This window comes from Megalobrama amblycephala, linkage group LG2 (assembly GCF_018812025.1).
Source record: "Megalobrama amblycephala isolate DHTTF-2021 linkage group LG2, ASM1881202v1, whole genome shotgun sequence".
Classification (NCBI taxonomy): Eukaryota; Metazoa; Chordata; class Actinopteri; order Cypriniformes; family Xenocyprididae; genus Megalobrama; species Megalobrama amblycephala.
Window position 1 is genome coordinate 13,141,112 of NC_063045.1, and position 21,043 is coordinate 13,162,154.

The 21,043-nt window shown below is 34.6% G+C and overlaps 1 protein-coding gene and 2 long non-coding RNA genes across 5 annotated transcripts in view; 1 reads left to right on the forward strand and 2 right to left on the reverse strand.

Annotated features, from left to right (window-relative positions):
* Window positions 1-92, forward strand: part of LOC125263700 — a 3,011-nt gene extending 2,919 nt beyond the window's left edge. The window contains exon 3 of the long non-coding RNA XR_007183876.1: window positions 1-92. This exon is cut by the window's left edge and continues 1,291 nt beyond it. This is a non-coding gene — a long non-coding RNA (uncharacterized LOC125263700).
* LOC125263696 overlaps window positions 1-632 on the reverse strand; it is a 35,427-nt gene extending 34,795 nt beyond the window's left edge. The window contains exon 1 of the long non-coding RNA XR_007183872.1: window positions 495-632. This is a non-coding gene — a long non-coding RNA (uncharacterized LOC125263696). The remainder of the gene's footprint in view (window positions 1-494) is intronic.
* A 13,266-nt stretch (window positions 633-13,898) lies between these two features.
* Window positions 13,899-20,120, reverse strand: LOC125263703 (CXADR-like membrane protein). 3 transcript variants are annotated; one of them, XM_048182829.1, is made up of 6 exons: window positions 19,975-20,120; window positions 19,840-19,909; window positions 19,547-19,659; window positions 18,023-18,063; window positions 17,619-17,945; window positions 13,899-14,330 (listed from the first exon to the last, which is right to left on the reverse strand). In XM_048182829.1, the coding sequence occupies exons 3-6, from the start codon at window positions 19,573-19,575 to the stop codon at window positions 14,086-14,088; spliced, it is 642 nt and encodes a 213-aa protein (XP_048038786.1). In that variant the 5' UTR covers window positions 19,576-19,659; window positions 19,840-19,909; window positions 19,975-20,120; the 3' UTR covers window positions 13,899-14,085. The 3 variants fall into 3 exon arrangements, with proteins under 3 accessions (XP_048038786.1, XP_048038785.1, XP_048038787.1); XM_048182828.1 differs by having other exon boundaries at window positions 19,547-19,698; XM_048182830.1 differs by having other exon boundaries at window positions 19,547-19,714.
* Window positions 20,121-21,043: the final 923 nt, after the last annotated feature.

The window sequence follows — 21,043 nt, forward strand, 5'->3', positions numbered from 1 at the left end:
TTTTGCTGCCAGTCTTTTTATCAACAATGATTTGTTTGTCTGTAATTTTGTTCATCAGTAAAAAAGCACCCCATGACTTTCAAAGATCTAGAAACAGTGATCATTAAAATAAAGATGAATGATTTAATCAGTTTGGGTTATGTTTAAGTGGATTCAATGGATGAGTCACATTAGTTAGAAAAAACATCAATGTTTTAGGCTCAAATTTAAAAGAGCTGCATAATTTTTCACACCTAATTTTAAATAATATATAATAATAATGAAATGAAATATCATGTATAATCATATAATAATGAAATATCAATTATAAAACATGACTGAAATAAGACAAGTATAATGGATTCCTTGGTCAACCAGAATCACAAAAAAGACCTTGATGGTTGACTAGATCCAAAACCACACAGCACAAACCAGCAAAAAAGTGATGTGACATTTGACTCTACAGGTGGGGAGAATTGAATAATTAATTATGATAAATTTAATTATTAACTTACATGAGTATGAGAGTGAAGCTTCCTTTCATAAACTCCGCTAGGAAACATTATGTTCTAGATCCTGATCATTTCTCTGAATGAAGTCTCATTCAATCTCTTCAGTTCATTACCACTGAAAGAGCAGCAGAGGAATTCAGGGCAGTTCCAGTTACACCCATATTCATGAGCTGCAGAGAAATTTGCCTTTCAAATTTTGTTGGTTTATTAAAAGTGTCAATAAATGCAGCTGAAAAACAGCACTTTCTTTCTCCTGAAAATAATAATAAATAAAAACAGCATTTTTTGAGTGAGTGTTTCCCTCTGAAAATGAACAAAATATTTATAACAGTGCATACTCAAACACTCGCAGAGGAAAGGGGGAAAAAAGACTTTAGTTTACTGTCACTTAAAAAGCATGATATGAATGCAGAATTTCCAGTGACACCCTCATTTGTGTACAGAAACTAAAAGAGACAGAACTGGAAAAACTGGAAAAAGTATGAAGCCTGTTTGCTTCATGAATTTGTCTTTTCATTTGTTTATAAGTTTGTTGAATGAATTGCTTTTTTAATCTCTCTAGCACACATATATTTGTTTTGCTTAATACACCTATTCTTTCTCATTATTACAATGTACACAAATAATATTTATCTTCAAATATTATTTGTCTACAATATTGTCTACAAAATGCTAAGCAAGGCTTTGTATTGTGTGTATTATAGCATTATATGCTTATGGACTCTTTGTGACAAAAAAACACTTACCAATAAAAATCACAAAACAAACACACATTTAAGTGGGAAAAAAAATAAAAGACTTAAAGGCTTAGTTCACCCAAAAATGAAAATGATCCCATAGTAATGAATTGTACCCTAGATTTTAAAGCCCAAAAAAGCACATTCATCCATCATAAAAGCCACCTATACGACTCCAGGGGGTTAAAAAAGGCCTTCAGAAGCAAAGCGATGCATTTTTGTAAGAAATATATATATATTGCAACTGTATAAACTATAATGACTAGCTTCTGGTAACGGCCGTATGTGAGTCGAGTTCCAGCCGAAGAGTGAAATTCGTCCCAACACATGACGTAGGATGTAGGAGTAGCGTAAGGTTAGGTGAGAGAAGACAGTGTGTCTTCTCTCACGGTTCAAACAAACAGGGCTCCTCCGACATTTCTCTCATTTTAGACTTCTAATTCGTTACCAGTATTTTGTTTTCCTCTGCGTTCCTGTATTCGTTAATACGTCATGCATCAGGTCAAAGTTAACTCTTCCAGCGGTACTAGTCTCGTGGACGGCCATTACCGGAAGCCAGTGATTATAGTTTATAAAGTTCTAAATATGGATAATTTTTTTACAAAAACCCATTGCTTCACTTCGGAAGGCCCTTATTAACCACCTGGAAACGTATGGATTACTTTTATGATGGATGTATGCTTTTTTTGCCTTCAAAATCTAAGGTACTATATTTTGACAGGAAGGAACTGATTTTTCCTGGTATTGTAAAGCGTGAACCTACATGACCGTACATTGTTTAGCAAACAATCCGTAGAATTCAGAAGACAAACCGTTCACCCCTGTGTTGATCTGAAGATGATTAATGGCTTCAGGAGCGTCCAACAAACACAGAGGCAGCAATGTAAGTAGATATATACAGTAGAAGAAGCACAAAATTGCTGCATTGTACGCTGCAGATGAGATTCATTTTACTTCAAAACAACTTCAACTGATTTTGCTTGTTTCATTTGGACATTCACTGAGAAGATGTCTTTAGTTCAAACCACTAACCTTCAAGTTAAACTTCAGACAATATGACTGCAGTACTGCAACACAACAAAAAAAAAAAAAAAACACTATACAAATATTGAGAAAGAGGCTGTAAATAGAACAATTCACAAAATATTGAATATTTCAGATCCTTTTCTAGTTTTGAACATATTTTTATTTTTACTAATCAAAACAAGACAAAAATACTGTATGTTTGACATGCAACGTGGTAGAGGTTAGGGAAGAGTTCAGGACACTTCATACAATAGCACATTTGTGACTTTACTTTCAGTATTTGCATGCTAGCTCTGTGTGTTTTCATAAAACCCGAAAGAGAATTTGCATTTGAGCCATTCATGGGTCCATCGGGAACTTCCTGTGGGATTTTAGAATTTAAATTATCTATTTGTGAATAGAATAAGGTGGTTAGCATCACTTGAAGATGCTTTCACTTTTTGTTCTACATCATTGTAATGTATGGGAACAGGACAACGGAGTTGGAGATCCACGTGCAGGCTTTATTCATAAGAAGAGCGTTGTCAAACAGGCAGTAGGTCAAACACCAGCAAACAGTAACAAGAAGGCAAGGCAAGAGAGTAATCCAAAATGCAGGCAATGGTCAAGGCAGGCAGCAAACGATCAAAAACAAGAAATCAGTCCAGGGTCAAAAACACAGGCAAGGCAAGGCAAAGCAAGGCAGAGCAAGGAAACCAGGAAAACAGGATAACATACGACTAAACAATACTCAGCAATGTGTGTGTGTTAGAGCGCAGCTTATAAAGTGTGGGAAACGGTGAATGGGATTTCACCAAGTACGACATGTTCCTGGATCAACATCTTTGATCAACATCATTCCAATCAACCAATCAGATTTGAGGGACAAGTTTAACGTTTATGTCAAGTTTAGGCTTGCAACCAGAGTTAGGTGCTTCTACATCAATGTTATTCACCTATCTTTCCGCTCTGATTATAGGGATAAGTTACGGGTAGGATTAGGTTTAGGGTAGGAATAGGGTTAAGACTAAATTTTCAGACAGGAATGTTGTTCCAGGATCAACAAAACATGTTGATCCAGGAACATGTCTTACTTGGCAAAATCACGGTGACCACGCACCTCGGATGACATGAAATGTAACACACACAGAAAAATATCAAAATGCATGCATGGTGTTTCACCATCAGCAAAAGATAACCAAAAGATTCGAAGCAGTATTTTGAAATCGACCATCACTAAATATTATACTAAAAAGTTTTTTTTTGGGCTCACAAAACATTTTCTCGTCGCTTTATAATATTAAGATTGAACCACTGAACTCACATGAACTGTTTTGAATAGTCTTTAGTAGCTGGATCTTGAGAAGTTCAATGACATTGCTGGCAATAGAGGCCTCACTGAGTCATCGGATTTAATCAAAAAATCTTAATTTGTGTTCTGAAGATGAACAAAGGCCTTATGGGTGTAGAACGACATGAGGGTGAGTAATAAATTACATTATTTTCATTTTTTGGGTGAACTAACCCTTTACTGTGAACAATTATCACACAACGCTATACATGTTTGGTATCATTTGAAATGTCTCAGTTGTCTAGTACAAAGGTTCTCAAAACAGAAGGTAATAAAGGTTTTAAGAGTTTAGAGATATTGTGCCCCCTTCCACAGGGTCTTCCATGCAAATGGCTCTCTGTCCCCAAAAAGGTGTAAACTACCCAGACCTTGATTAATGCAAATTCCCATTGTGAACTCATGTTTCCCTTTGAAAGAAGTCTCTGTCTTGGTCTGAGTATTTAAAGGTGCCCTAGAACTAAAAATTGAATTTACCTTGGTACCTTGAATTTACCATAGTTAAATAACAAGAGTTCAGTACATGGAAATAACATACAGTGAGTCTCAAACTCTATTGCTTCCTCCTTCTTATATAAATCTCATTTGTTTAAAAGACCTCCGAAGAACAGGTGAATCTCAACATAACACCGACTGTTACGTAACAGTCGGGATCATTAATATGTATGACCCCAATATTTGCATATGCCAGCTCATGTTGAAGGCATTACACAAGGGCAGGACACCAGTATTAACGTCTGGATCTGTGCACAGCTGAATCAACAAACTAGGTAAGCAAGCAAGAACAATAGCGAAAAATGGCAGATGGAGCAATAATAACTGGCATGATCCATGATAACATGATATTTTTAGTGATATTTGTAAATTGTCTTTCTAAATGTTTCGTTAGCATGTTGCTAATGTACTGTTAAATGTGGTTAAAGTTACCATAGTTTATTACTGTATTCACGGAGACAAGAGCCGTCATTATTTTCATTATTAAACACTTGCAGTCTGTATAATGCATAAACACAACTTCATTCTTTATAAATCTCTCCAACAGTGTAGCATTAGCCATTAGCCACGGAGCATTATCAAACTCATTCAGAATCAAATGTAAACATCCAAATAAATACTTTACTCACATGATCCATGCAGTATGCATGACGAACATCTTGTAAAGATCCATTTGAGGGTTATATTAGCTGTGTGAACTTTGTTTATGCAGTGATAGAGTCGAGAGCTCGGGAGGGGGCGGAGAGCGTGAGCAATTAAAGGGGCCGCAGCATGAATCAGCGCATTTCTAATTATGCCCCAAAATAGGCAGTTAAAAAAAATTATTAAAAAAAATCTATGGGGTATTTTGAGCTGAAACTTCACAGACACATTCAGGGGAAAACTTAGACTTATATTACATCTTGTAAAAAAACGTTCGATGGCACCTTTAAAGAGATGTTGCAGGAGGCTTAGGGCACGATTCTGTAGTCTGATCAGCCCATAACGCAGTGTCTTCCAGACACTCAGTGTTATGTATTTTCCAGATGTTTTGTATTGATCAGCTTTGAATTGATTATGTAATTGGCATGATACACTTACCTGACTAATAATAAATCCGGATGAACAGGTGTAATTTCAATAAAGAGTTAAATAGGATAATCAAATGTGTAGCTAAACTATTATACAAATGACCAATAATAAATTGTCATTTTAAAGCGGAACTCAGTAAGATTTGCGAAGCTCCCCCTACAGTTTCCTTCAGTGAATCACACTGTCGTAAATACTCCAAGCGCAGCTCTGGACTACAACGACTACAACGACTACAACGCTCACCAGCGCAGTAATTTTGCAAATACAGTATAAGAAATCTCGACGGAGGTGGGTAATTTTCGAAATTGTCTTATAAAGTCATAATATATACATTGTTTTTGAATTACCGTAAAGCATTTTGTCACTCTCGCGTGAACGTGAACATGAGGCGAGATTGTGTCGGGTCGGCGCAGCTCAACTTGCGAGTGCTGTATTCTGGCGTAGACGTGCCAGAAGGGGTTAGTGCTCGCCTCAAACACACCACAAGTCAATTAACCATCGTAAGGACTTAGAAAACTATTTATGAAGGTAAAAAAAGTTACTTAGTTCTGCTTTAAACCAAATTTGAGGTCTTGCTAAAATGGATAAAAGTAAAAGTAGAAAAAGTAAATTGGAATTAAACTACTTTGCCACACTGAAAAGACCGATCGCACAGGAGACCTTCACCCGCCCTACTGGAAACTGTCGTTGGGCTAAATGGGTGGGCCTTACAAAGTATCCTCCATGATCTTTCAACTCAGGCAAGCAACGTATTTTCAGCAAAATATTGGGATTTGCTGTTTGATCTTCTTCTTTTCTTCAGCTGCTGTGGTAAGTCATGAAAGTATGTATATGAAACTCGGTACACATATCGAGTTATAATTTTTGATTACTGAAGTGATGATGGTAATGGGGCATTAGATGTGGTCAGAGTGAGTTTGATGTTGACTTCCTCTGCTTGATGTGAAGTTTTTTCTTCTTGTCTTTGCTTCAGAGTTGCAGTAGATTCATTTTAAATGTTGTGTGGAGGGAAGCTGATTCATATTAAGGTGTTTTAATCACAACAACATGAAGATCATTCAGCTTCAGCTCTGTGAGTTCATTACATAAGATCAGCATTTTTACATGTGCTTTTTCATGAATTGTTTTATGTTATAGGTTCAATCTTAATTAATAATGTTTTTTTTCTCTCTTATAGATGTCTTAATCTGTTGTCAAGCAGCAGTAGCAGATCAACTAAGTGATTTGGGATCAAATGTGACCATAAACTGTGATCTTGATGAAAATGATGTTTATTGGATTTTACTGAAAACACCAGATCCTCCAACAGTGATTCTACGGTCATTCTCAACCTTTTTACCCTAATAAAACATTCAGAAAGAAATATTCAGTGCAATTTAAACATTGTCTAGTTATAAATAATGTGACTGTTGATGAATTAGGAGTTTATTACTGTATGAACACACGAACACCTCCAAAATTCAGCAACAGCACCAGATTGTACTTCACCGGTGAGTTCATTTACTCCTTCAGAGATCATAATGATGATCAGTGCAATTATTTACTCTTCATTCTATTGTTATTCACTACTTCAGTTTTTTAGACACATGAACAACATAATTATTTCTTTCATTGGTTGCTCCACAGACATGAAAGTATAAAAAGCTAGATATTATAGATGTATGAAACTGCAGTCATTGTGCTCCAGTGGAGACTGTCAGTTTTTACAGTAACAGATTATGAACACTTTCTTTCCAGAATCAACTCGACTAACTGAGTGTCACAATCATACAGTGATGGAGTTTATTGATCAGAATCAGAAACAATGTCAGATTATCATCATCATATCTAGTCTGATGATCGGGTTTCTGCTCATTGTGCTGATCGGTGAGTGACTGTTCTTCATTTTAGAAAACAGAATATATGCAATTTGTAAAAATATTAATATGATGCTCTTATCCAAAGGCAGGTGGACTTCTTTATTTAGGACTGTTCATTCTGACTATTTAACAATTAATTTATCATTTTTGTGACTTTGAATGTCTTTACATTTTAAGAAAGAATAATACAACCTTTAATAAATATTGAATCTGATTTCGCTGTTTGATTTTTAGGACTATTACAAGTTATTGTTGTTGGAAACAGAAGGTCTGCAGAAGAATCACAACTCTACACTGATCTACAGCAGATGCAAGTTATACAGAATCAGGAGTTATTGCAGGTAAAATATGCAAAACCATCATTATAACTAATATTTATGACTTGATAGTTATTGAGGAGTCATTTCAACAAACTGTTGTTTGTTTAGATTATGAAATTAATTTTGGTTCAGCAACTGCAGCAAGTACTAATATTGTTTTCCTCATTGCTCTTTCAGTACACTGAGGTGAATTTTACCTGCGTAAAAATTATTTGCCCTGCCAAATCAACAGGACCCATTCTGCTCTAAAGCTGCCGAAGTCATAAACACTTGAGCATGACTGAGCTCATACTTATATTGTACATTATATGATTATTAACTTTTTCAGGATTTTATTAACTGATGTCTTTATGACTTCTGAGACCTTGAATTCCAAGTATAGCACAAGTTTGTTGTTATTTTGTCACACTGTAAAAAATTTTAGCTCATTTGAAAAAATAAGGCAACTACATCATTCAAATTGAACACATTCAGATAAACTTAAAAATGCAAAGGCAATTAAAGAATATTTATCATTTAACAATGTAAAGAGTATTGCTCTTTCATCTCCATGTTTGATTTTCAAAGCTAACTACTTATGAACATTAAAACTAGTGTACAGTCTATAACATATTTCCTTTGTGTGTCTCTGCAATTTTACTATGAAAAAATTAGAGTTAGTTAAGAAAAGAAAAAAAAGGCTTTTGTTAGGGCAGTGCATCATATTTCAAGGCCTTATGTCCACTTGTAACAAATTCTGTGGTGGCCAAAAAAAATCGCACCACATTTCTTTTTTGGAAAGAAATTATTACTTTTATTCAGCAAGGATGCATAATTTGATCAAAAGTGACAGTAAAAACATTTATAATGTTACAAAATCTTTCATTTTCAGATAAATGCTGTTCTTTTGAACTTTCTATTCATTAAAGATTCCTGCACAAAATTGTACACAACTGTTTTCATCACTGATAATAATCATAAATGTTTCTTGAGCAGCAGATCAGCATATTAGAAGGATTTCTGAAGGATAGTATATTTATTATATAAATGGATTTGTATTCAGAAAAAAAAAAAACTTTCAGGCAACACCATGTGGTTAAACTCAACTGAAACGCTCAACCAAAACCAGAAAAATGTTCCACTGGTCACTTGACAGCCAATGACAAACAGGGTCTCTCACCTTTGTCTAGAGTGGAGGTTTAATCATGAACCGAGATCAGTGTTTTTCCAGTACCTTTATACGTTAATGTATCTCAGTTCTCACAGTTGTCTAAACCTCAAATGGAAACAACAGCACTGCAGTACGTCTGCTGGGGTTTAAACACTGTTCTTTATTTCATGATGCTCTTTGTCTGTATATCTACCAACACATTTAAAGGGATAGTTCACCCAAAAATGAAAATTCTATCATCGTTTACTCACCCTCAAGTTGTTCCAAATCTGTATAATTTTTTTTGTTCTGTTGAATGCAAAGGAAGACGTTTTGAAGAAAGTTTGTAATCAGGCCACTTTGGGGCACCATTGACTTCCAGGAAAAAAAAAAAAAAAAAAAAAAAAAAACTACTATGGAAGTCAATGGTACCCCAAAACTGTTCAGTTTAACACATGCTGTTGCATCATTTAAAAAGTATGTCTGTGCTAGTCCACAATGTTAGTCTGTATTAACTATAAGTTAGCACATGTACTATGTGGGCATTGCTCAGCTGGCATTTATCTGCAAAAGATTCTGATTTTAATGGTTTTATGCAATTTGGTTGAGTTTTAGCTACACAAAGTATTTGGATTCATAGTTTAATTTAATATTAAGAATATTAATATTAATATTCTTTTTGTGCACTCAAATGGAATAAGTTCCCAGATCTCAAAATGTTTTTTTTTTTTTTTTTGAAAAACTGAAAAAGAGAGAGAAACAAAGGGGTGAAATATGAATTTCGTTTGTGATAATTAAATTAAACTTTTTGATGAAAGAAATGTTTGTTTTGAAATTATTTCTTTGCCACCAAGAAGAAAAAGAAGTATGCAAGATATGCAAGTAATAGTGATGAATAACAGAATTTAACACAATTTTATCAAGTTCTTTTAAAATTCTTGCAAGCTTGATTTGTTTTCTGACCATTCAACATATTACAGTTTTTCTCAGTCGCTTTGGTACATTTCTCGAATCAAACTCACAATTTGCAAAACAGTAAGTGCATTTCTCAAAACAATTTGTACAAATAGCAAAACACCATGGATAACCTGCAAAAGCCACTCTCTTACTCAAAATCCTTAGTTCATCTCTCAAAAGTAAATATCTGTGTCAATGAACATGTCAGTGCCATCAGAATGACAAGTCCTTGTATACGGATAAGACAGTCAAATTGTTTAGTCATGTTCTCAATATAACAGTTTACTCTGGAGGGATGTTCTGATGGAAACTATGGCTAAAGTTTTGATGACAATTATTGTCAATTATAAGTTACATCTTAGTGTATGTGTGAGTGTAATTGCAAGAGAATGGAAAAGATTCAAATTTACTCTCTTACTGTTTGTACTGTATTTTATTGACAGAACATGTCATTGAGTCATGTCGTTAGAGAAAGTCAAGATTCACCTGGGAGCAATTTACCAATTCAGGACAGATTTAGAAAAAAGTCTAATGGAAATATAGAAAGTATAGAAATATGCTTGACATATTATGATAACTTGTTCAACCATTTTGCATGTAAAGACTTATGCTATGAGCTTGTGCCTAAATGTTGTGGGGGGTGAGACTATTCAACAGAGACCCAATATAATACATTTTGATCAACATGACATAAGCAACTGATAATGTAGGAAACAACAGAGAATTGTACATAATCATTTGCATGGATGTACCAAAGCATTTGCAACTTGTTCAAAGAAATGAGAAACTGCTTTTTTGATGTGCACAAGTGACACAATGATGTGAGAATTGAACAGGTAGTTTTGAGAATTTCAATTCTGATCTGAGAAATGTACCAAAGCGACTGAGAAAAACTGTAATAAACAACTCTTCATGATTTAAAAAAAAATACTATAAAGAAGACTACACAGATGTATAACCAAACATCATTTTGCTGTAGAGCAGACAAGAGACTACAAATGTTAGTTCTCCAATCAATTCAGCAAGATCCACCCACTGACACTTCCTCTGACTGATGTGGCAAAATTTCTTCCTTTCTTTCTGTCTCATATCTTTGATTGCAATCTCTACAAAAGAGTTTAAATGGTGTGTGGATGGAGCGTATTAATACACAGCAACAACATGAGGATCTTTCAGCTTTTTCTCTGTGAGTTTATTATGAACATATTTACATGCGCTTTATCATTTTTTACACTGTGGGTTCACAGCATTATGCTAGTGTTTTGTTTTGTTTTTTCTTTCTTTCTTATAGATGTCTTAATCTGTTGTCAAGCAGCAGTAGCAGATCAACTAACTGATTTGGGATCAGATGTGACCATAAACTGTGATCTTGATGAAAATGAGGTTTATTGGATTTTACTGAAAACACCAGATCCTCCAACAGTGATTCTACGATCATTCTCAACACCACGATCACCTTTTTACCCTAATAAAACATTCAGAAAGAAATATTCAGTGCAATTTAAACATCATCTGGTTATAAATAATGTGACTGCTGATGAATTAGGAGTTTATTACTGTATGAACACTGATACACCTCCAAAATTCAGCAACAGCTCCAGACTGTACTTCACCGGTGAGTTCATTTGATCTGTGACTATTGTTATAATTCATTTGTTGTTTTGTTTTGTAAAAGATAGACTCATTTGTTGCGTCAGTCAACAGAGAGATAAATGTTTAATTTTTAGTTTTAAAGTTGCAGTGGAGACTGACAGATTATGAACACTTTCTTTACAGAACCAGTTCAACCGTCTGACTGTCACAACCAATAATGATTGAGTTTATTGATCAGAATCAAACACAATGTCAGATTATCATCATCATATCTGCTCTGATGATTGGGCTTCTGCTCATTGTGCTGATCGGTGAGTTTTTGCTCTTTCAGAAAAATTACTTTTAAACAGCCAATGAAATATCAAACTGTCTAAAATATCAATTTGATGCTCTTCTCTAGACGCAGGTGATGTTGTTGTAATTATGAATTTTCTATTATTTAGTCTATTGACTATTTGGCATCTCTACAATTTAAGAAAGAATATAACTGTTAGTAAATACTGAATCTGAATTCATTGTCTTGTTCTTAGTGTTTGCTGTTGGAAAAACAGAACGGTTGGAAAAACACATTGATGATGCTGATCTACTGCAGACACGAGTGATATATCAGCTTCAAGACCAAAACCAAATACTTTCACAATAAAGTAAATCATGTGTCAGCATCAGAAAACATCAGTTTAGGACTGTATGAACACTGATAGATTAAGCATCATTGTAACACGGTCTTTCATTTATCAAGTCTGGTGTGAAGACCTAGTTCATTTAGTTGAATTAAACAAATTTAAAAATGTGTTTGTATTCTTTATTTATTTGTAAAATAAATAAATAAATTTTAAAAAATCAAATAAAATCTACAGTGCTTCTTTGGAAATAGCCTGGCATGAATCACACCTTATATTTATACAGTATCTCACAAAAGTGAGTACACCCCTCACATTTCAGCAACCATTTTAGTATATCTTCTTGTGGCAGCACCAAATGGAGGGAAATGTTAATCACAATTACATTTTTCCAACTACACCACCCTGGTGGGAGGCCAGGGAAATAACTCCCAATAAAGGACACGGATAAGTTTCACCAATTGAAGGCAAAGAGATAAGGGAGACGTGAGTATTACAGTTTTTCTCTATTGGTTTGGCTCATTTTTTGAAACAGAAATTATATTCTCAAAACTCTAAGATCATTTGGCAAAACAGTCTTACAGTTCAGTACAACACTATAGCTCACTTGCAAAAGCTCATATCTCTCCCAAAACTGTTCACTCATGTTTAAAAACTAAATTCCTTTACCAAATAAATAGTCAGTGCCACAGAAATGGCAAAGATCCCTCTCAATTGCTTTGGCTCATTTCTTGAAACAGACCGGACATTCTCAACACACTTGGTGCTTTTGTCAAAATAACGTGGATGGTTCAGCACAACACCATGGTTCACCTGCAAAAGCTCATTCCTCTCCCAAAACAGTTCACTCATGTGTCAAAACTAAATTTCCTTCTCATTTAAACAGTCAGTGCCCCCAAAATGCTTCGTCCCTTTGGCATTGTGTAAGCTCCTCAATAGGATTGAGAGTAAGGTGGTAGGAACACCATAACCATCCTTGGATGAGTAGTGTACCAGGTGAGCGGGCCACGGTGGAAATTCACATTGTCCCATACAATGACATATTGTGGTAGGTGAGGCCCTATGAGACCTCTCTCATTTTCAGGGTTCAAATCAAAATGAAGGCGGTCCAAGAAGATGAGAAGCTTCTGTGTATTGTATGGGCCAAGTCTGGGGATGTGAGTGACCACACCATTCTCAGATATGGCAGCACACATAGTTATATTGCCCCCTCGCCTCCTTCGTTAGTCAAGTTCTAGTTTCACCTGACTGTCAATTGCTGTAATAAATTTATCAAATGTTCCAAGGATTCATATGGTATTCATGGTATTACGTTCTTGACTAATTTTGACAATTAAACAGACTATTGTGCACGTGATGACTTATACAATGAAATGACGCTGACACGTTTTGGAGCGAACGACCATTAGACTGAGAATCAACAATCAGTTTAGATCAACAAGATCTATTCACTTGGAAATTGTGTTAAATGTAGGCTACCTGTATTTAATCATTTGCAAAGATGTACTGAGACATTGAGACATGTACTTAGACATTTGCAATTTGATGAAATGAATGAGAAAATCAGTTCTGTTGTGAACAATTGCCAAGGGGTTTGAAGATTTGTCCATGTTGTTTTGACAATGTAATTTCTGTTTCAAGAAATGAGCCAAACCAATGGAGAAAAAATTTAACTGTCTGGTCCTTATCTTGTTTAGCTGATTTATTTTTTCTGCGGTTGAATTTGCAAAAAAAAAAAAAAAAAAAAAGAGAAAAAAAATTTTCAGAGCTCCTCTTCTGCCCTCTGCATGTCACTCATGGTAGTTAGATACTTCAAATCAGTTCTGGTGCTCATAAAACTAGAAGTAAGTAGTTTTTTTTTTTTTTTACTGTACCTAAACTGCACTCTCCACACTTTACATGATACTTTTATATTAGTTAAAATCTCTTCATGAGTAAAATTAATTAATAAATCAGCCTTATGTGATAAAGTGGATGTGCAACCGTGAACACATGACAGGCTAATTCACAAATTAAAGGAAAAAACTTTTTAGGCTCTAAAAAGTTTATCAAGATACTAAACACTTTAAATGTCCCAGTGAATAAATATAATTATTACAGCCCTGAAAGACCATGTTTTATCTGTTTTATCTTGTGAACACAATGTATAAACAGTGAAATAAACCTTTCAATGTGACAACGGGAATTAATCAGATTTGGTAAATGAAAATTTAACAAACATAAAATATTACGCAAAGAATACAAAATGCATACTGGCAAACACCAAATGATAAAAGACAGACTCATTTGTTCTTTAGCAAAACATTTTCCTCTTTACTGTTTCAGAATCTCAATGCAGTGCATAAGGCAAGAATATATTGCCACAAAACAGTGTATATTACAAAAAATGAATCAATGAAAGCTGTAATAAATGAACTGAATATAAAAAACAGTCAAAAAAAGTAAAAAAAGCTTCCACTTTTAGTCCTGATTTGTCATTTCTATCTCTGTTCTTTGTTCTTCAGAAGGTATTGAGGCAGATTGAATTCTTCCTCTAAAGGGAAATATGATGAAACTAGCACTAATAATACTACAGGCTAGCACTAAGAATACAGCTACTACAATGTAAACCCAGAGCGATGTTGATGATGTCTCCACATCTGCTCCTTTTTCTTCTCCTTCGTTTCCTTGATCGGTTGATTTGTTTTCTTTTTCTGCTGTTGATTCTGCAACAAAAAAGTAAAAAAAAAAAAAAAACATTTCTGCACTGTGATAAAGACAACATATCTGTCTATAATTCAGACTGGAACATCACTTGTTTACACCAACTTTTTAATTATGTATTAATAGAACACTGAATCAGTGTTAGCGTTAATAAGACAATTAGGTGATAACGAGCAGAATCACTGAAGGACAGAGGAACAACAAGAACTATGACTTCAACCACAACCTTCGATTAAATCAACTGAAGGTGGATCTTATCAACACAACTCTCTCATTCTACAATGATAACAGAATCAGAAAAGCTAAATGAGTTTTAAAACACATTGTAGCTACACAAAACACTTTAAAACTCCAGCAAAACCTCCTCACACACAGACATCTAGAATCAGTGTATGAATCTCAACAATGGTGACATGCTTCATGCCACAATGCATTCTGGGTGTTTTAGCAAAAAAGAATGCATTGCGACATTAAGCATGTCACCATTGTTGAGATTCATTGGCTGATTCTTGATGTATGTTTGTGAATAAATTTCACAGTAGTTTAAAGTGCTTAATGTACAATCTGTTTTAAAACTCAAAATTTCTGATTAAAACTGTGCTTGGTCTTTACACAAATTGCAATAAAACAAACTAAGATATTACTCATGTTAAACTCAATCATAAGATCAGTGAATTAAGCCACTACACAATAATTATATTCTTATCATAAAGCAGCCTGAACATCAGACTGTTTTTTTCTCTTGTTTTTTTTTTTGCTATAATAAACTCAGTTACAACAGCCAGAAAACTCTAACATTACAAAGACAAGTCAAACTACCCAACTAAAGTAAACACTGATCACCATGATGGTAACATAAAAATTCAATAAAAAATCAACAATAAAAAAAACTCTCTCTTCATTCTCAATAAGAGCTTCTGTATATGGAGTTGTTTCATCCTCCTCTGCTGAGATCTGGAGAGATTTAATGTCTTCTTTTATCTAAGGCTGCGGCTGAAGTCAGTTCTAGTTCTAGTGTTTCGATTTTTTCTGTTCTTGTTGTTTCTCGTCCCTTTGTTGATTCTGCTTGTTAACAGCTATTTTCGATAATGCTCAATAATCACTTAATTAATTACTTAATTATCTCATTAACTCCAACACTAGCTGCATTTACATGGAGCATTGTAATCAGTTTAAAAGTCCAATCTGAATGAAAATGTTTCATATAAACACCTCAATTGAAACAAAAATGCCCAAACCGAATGAAACTGTAATCGGTTTGAGAGGGGTGGGATAAACCTTTCTATAAACTGAACAAAATAAAAAGTCTGCCATGTAAACGATAGAAACCGATTACTTTGCGTCTGCGTCATTACGTCAAGCGGTCAGCGGTCGTCAAAATGCAAAATTAAACTGGAGTAAAACTGAAACAACACATTTATTAAATACACTGAAGGAACTCAATGAATCATTACTACGGACCTTCATCCGCACACTTCTGCTTTACAGAGGAGGGAGGTGTAGTATTGAAATGCACAGCCACCAAACAGGTCAGCTTCATGTTCCCGTCTTTTCCTCATACAATCCAGCAGTAATATGCTACAAATTCCACGCTGTTGCTTGATTAAGAGCAACACTTTACATAAAAATAGCGCGCATAAGAAACAACGGAACTCCATGTTGACAGGAATACAGGACACAGGATAATGTGCGCGTCACAAAGTCATTCCGTTTGAAAGCGCCGGCACATAAACACCATATCGGATTAGATAACGTCTCATGTAAACACTTGAATCTTTCAATCTGAATCTTTCAGTCACCGAATCTTTCAATCTAAATGATTTTAATCGGAATGACAAAAAAGTGTACATGTAAACGTGGCTAATGATTCAGTGTTACATTAGTGTGTAGTGTGCACTCTGAACAGTGTTCATTTCATCTGGGCTAAACCATGTGGGGCCCAGAGGTGGGTAATCCAGGGGTCAAAAAGTAAAAGTCCTGCCATATTTTTATTCCACCCACTGAAGCATTAATGAGATAAATAAGTGATTAATTGAGTGATGATTGAGCATTATTGAAGACACCTGATGATAACAAGCAGAATCACCAAAGGAGAAAATTACTATTTTTAAGACACCATCACAGAGGTCAGGGTTTGTTTTAGTTGAGCTCTTGACCTTTGACTTTTTAATAATAGATTTTGTTTGGGCAGTTTTAACTGCATTAAAACCAACCAGACAAGCAAAGTTAAAAGATGATCAGGTGTTAGTTATTTTTTCACATAATTATTTGATCTGAATCACTGAACTCATTTAGAGCCCAATCTCTGAGTTAGATTTACATTATTGATTACAGCAGCACTGTGATTCTACAGCACAAGATCAGCATTTACAATACAATTTTTTTTTTTTTTTTTAAGTTGTCCTTATCACAAAAAAAATATATATTTTAGGCACACATGGACATCAAGAATCAGCCTATGAATCTCAACAACGGTGACAAGCAACATATTCTGATCAACAGATCAACTCTGAACATTAGAAAACAAGCTACTAAAAAGTCAAAAAGCAAAATTTAAATAGTGAGAATAAAGAAAATTACTAAGATAATTCAGCTCATAATTTATTTATGCAGCAATGCATGATGGGAGGCATGGATGAATTTTGATTGGTGGCACCCAGAATGCATTGCAACATGCTTTATGATGGCCACCACTGTTGAGATTCACAGGATGATTCTTGATGTCTGTGTGTTTAAATGAGCTCTGTTTTTTTTTTTTTTAATCAGAACTCTAAAAAAAATTGTATTGATAAAGTTGATCTTGTGCTGTAATCAATAATGTAAATCTAACTCAGAGATTGAGCTCTAAATGAGTTCAGTGATTCAGGTCAAACAATGATTATGTGAAAACATAACCAACAACACCTGATCATCTTTTAACTTTGCTTGTCTGATTGGTTTTAATGCAGTTAAAACAGCCCAAACAAAATCTAATATTAAAAAGGTCAAGGGACAAGAGCTCAACTAAAGCAAACACTCATCTCCATGATGGTGGCTTAAAAATTGATTTTCTCCTTTGGTGATTCTGCTTGTTATCATCAGGTGTCTTCAATAATGCTCAATCATCACTCAATTAATCACTTATTTATCTCATTAATGCTTCAGTGGGTGGAATAAAAATATGGCAGGACTTTTACTCTTTGACCCCTGGATTACCCACCTCTGGTGGGGCCTACATGAGTGTTCGGGCTGGGAGGTGTCCCGCCAGCGGGATCGTGACAGTTAAGGGTTAATAGACCAGTATTACACACCCTTGATGATCAGCTGTACAGTCTTCTGTTTAGATGTGTGTTTGATGAAGCATATGTATTTTCCTGCATCATCATGAGTGAGATTGTGTAGTTTGATGGAGAAGTTTCCTCTCAGATGCTCATCAGGGAAAGTTTCAGCTCGACTCTTGTACCGTTGGTCCTGTAACACTACTGAATCTTGACCATTGACTATATCATACACAATCTTGCTGCCATTGTGTCTCCAATGTATATCAATGTCTTGAAGTTTATGATCATGTTCAGTGGAAGAACACGGCAGGACAACAGAACCGCCAATAACAGCCTCTACTGTTTCCTGCAGAGACACTGAAGAAAGCTGTAACTGTAAACATGCGATCTGTGGCATGAATTAATCTTTTAAATTCAGTTTGTTTTGTTCTCACCTTTATTTATCAGCACTGCAAATACACAGATGAAGTAGTAACTACAGAAACAGAAAAAAATTAATAATTTCCTGTACGTTCTTTAATGAATAAAGCCTCACAAAGTAATTAATTCAGATCTGTTTTCTTTTAAAATGAACTATTAAAATGAGATCCTTTGGTCTTTGTCATTTAATTACTTTAATTCATGGAGTTAATATTTAATAATTCCATACATTTTAAATACATTCATTATTCATTATTTACTATAGGATAATTGAGTGGAAGCATTTCAATCAGTATTTAAATCATATAGGCCTTATGCTTCTTTCTTTTTTTAACAGACTATAAATTCAGATTGAAATGCTTCCATGCAATTATCCTATAGTAAATGATGAATAATGAATTTTGTTTGCAGTGTATACTATCTAAATTTACAGTGTTTACAACTAATTTAACAAATTCCATTCATTTCTCTTAATAATATATTGGGTGTTGCATCATCATCATGTATGCTAACCTCATCTGTAAATGTTACAGTTTAGCAGTAAATGTTCTTAAAGCTGCCTTGCTCTACTGGTAAAACCTGAATTCCTTGAATTCACCATAAGAAATCGAATTAATATCAAATAAAACTAATTACACAAGCAACGAGATTCAAGATGGCTGTACAAAATGCTAATGCTAATTGCTAATGGCTAAATTAAAATAAAGTTAAAGCTATTTCCCTGCAGATCAACCTGTTAACCATTTATTAATTAATCCACGTTTAAAGTATTAGCAATGTCAAAATGGTTTTTCTGTTAAAGCTAGTTTAAGTGAAGCAGTTCAGGCCAAACACAGATACAAGCAGCAAACAAGCTTCAGATACCGGAGAAGTACAACATGCTTGTTCAAACTGTTTCATTCAGTACATACCTGATGATCATGATGCCCTAATATTACTTTCAGTATAGTGTATTAAAATATAGCCTATCAAATATTTCATAAGTTAAGATTAAACAATAATTTTTCAAACAAAGAAATTCTTCTGCTTAACGTCGCCGGGCTCTGACGAAAGCAACCACGTGAAATGACATGCGCACCAGATATTTAGTTCATCGTTCTCAAGTATATTCAAGCATATTTAGAAATACTGAGTATAAGGGAGAGGTTAAAGTTGACTGTCACATGCCTTACAGGGAATCTTTGTATAATGGCTGTTGACCTTCTGAATCTCCACATTTAAATTGTTTCTGCTGTAAGTCATTGTATCGACAACAACCTGTTTGCCATGTCCGTACTTCAGTTCATCAATGGAACAACACAACATTCATGATATTCAGAGATATACAGTTATCAATTAAAATAAAAAAGATCATTTTATTCAGCTTGCATCAGTCATGATTTAGAGAGTTTAAAAATGTTAATCTAAAAAATGTTTTAGGCTCAAATTTAAAAGAGCTGCATAATTTTTCACACCTATTTTTTAAAGTTCAATTATAAAAGCACAGTATAAAAAAACATGAACAAAAAATAATTGAACAATGATTAAATTGAACTTACATGAGTATGAGATTGAAGCGTCCTTTCATAAACTCCTCTGGGAAACACTGTGTTCTGGATCCTGATCTTCAAGTTGAATCATTTCTCTGAATGACGTCTCATGTGTTTCACTGCTGTCATGACAAGAGCGTAGAGACACCCACATTCATGAGCTGCAGAGACATTTGCCTTTCAGATTTTGTTGGTTTATTAACAGTGTTAGTAAATGCAGCTGACAGAACAGAAAAACAGAACTTTCTTTCTTCGGAAAATAAATAAACAAGTAAATAAAAACTGCATTTTTTTTCAATTACCTTGATTGTTGTGCATGAGAAGAGATGCAGGAGGATAGTTATCAGACCAGATGAGTGAATTAGTTTCCCTCTGAAAATGAACAAAATATTGATAACAGTACACACAGAGAGAAAAAACAAAACAAATATAGTTACCTCTGATATAGTCAAACTGTTAAGTTTTCTCTATTTTTTCTGCTGTCATTCCTAGTGTTGACTTTAGTTTAGTGTCACTAAGAAAGCATGATATGAATGCAGCATGTCCAGTGACAACCTCAATTGTGTACGGAAACCAAGAGAGACAGAACTGGAAAAACTGGAGAAGGCATGTAGCCTAAAAAACAGCAAAGCAAAGCTTTGTATTGTTTGTATTATAGCAGTTTGAATGTATCGTGCTTCTGTACAGACTTTTTTGAAACATATTGTGATAGAGGTCAGACTGGTTTGGATCATGAACGTTAAAGAGAAGCATTCAGTTTTCGTTTCCGTCAGTAGACGACAATTCTGAGAATAATCACTTGATAAAATTGCAGGTTGGAAGGCCCACCATTAGAGCATTGCAGTTCAGTCTGAAATGAGAAGAGGATGGCCATATATTTTGACAGGAAGGAACTTATTCTCCTGTTATTGTAAAGCGTGAACCTACACAGCAATATCCCCAGTGTTAAATGAACACCCAAAGTGTACATATGACTCCATCTTGCCGGGTGTTAAAAAGTAACACTGAAGCAGTGTTAAAGTTAATGAGATAATTGATTGATGATTGAGTGAAGATTGACAATTAGTGGAGACACCTGATGATAATGAGCAGAATCACTGAAGAAACAACAAGAGAAAAAGAGAGAGACACAACAACTACAACTGACTTCCAGCCATTAAACATTATTACACTTATTATTAACCAGTTTGATTTGATTTCTGTCATACATCAACAAAAGCTCTTATTGAGAATGAACAGATGTTTAGATGTTAATGTTTTAATGAAAGTTTAGTTTGAAGTCACCATGATGGTGAAAAGCATTTCCTTTAGTTGGGCTCTTGACTCTCTTTATTAACATTAATTTATCTCTGGCTGCTCCAACTTTGTGTTTGTAAAGCACATTTGTTATGGTCAGAGAAACTCTGATCTGAGCTGTGTTTCCCAAAAGTGCAGTGAGCCAAAGTTGATCAATTTAGGTTTACAATGCTTTGGGAAGCACAGTCATAATGGTTGTGTTTTCTCATG

Coding starts and splice junctions, on each gene's coding strand:
- LOC125263703 (XM_048182829.1), bottom strand. CDS start 19,575: ATGAAAGGACGCTTCAATCTCATACTCAT. Junction 18,064..19,546: donor CGCTTCAATCTCATACTCAT/GTAAGTTCAATT, acceptor CTGTTTCTGTAG/TTACTACTTCATCTGTGTAT. Junction 14,331..17,618: donor TGTACAGCTGATCATCAAGG/GTGTGTAATACT, acceptor TTTTTGTTGCAG/AATCAACAGCAGAAAAAGAA.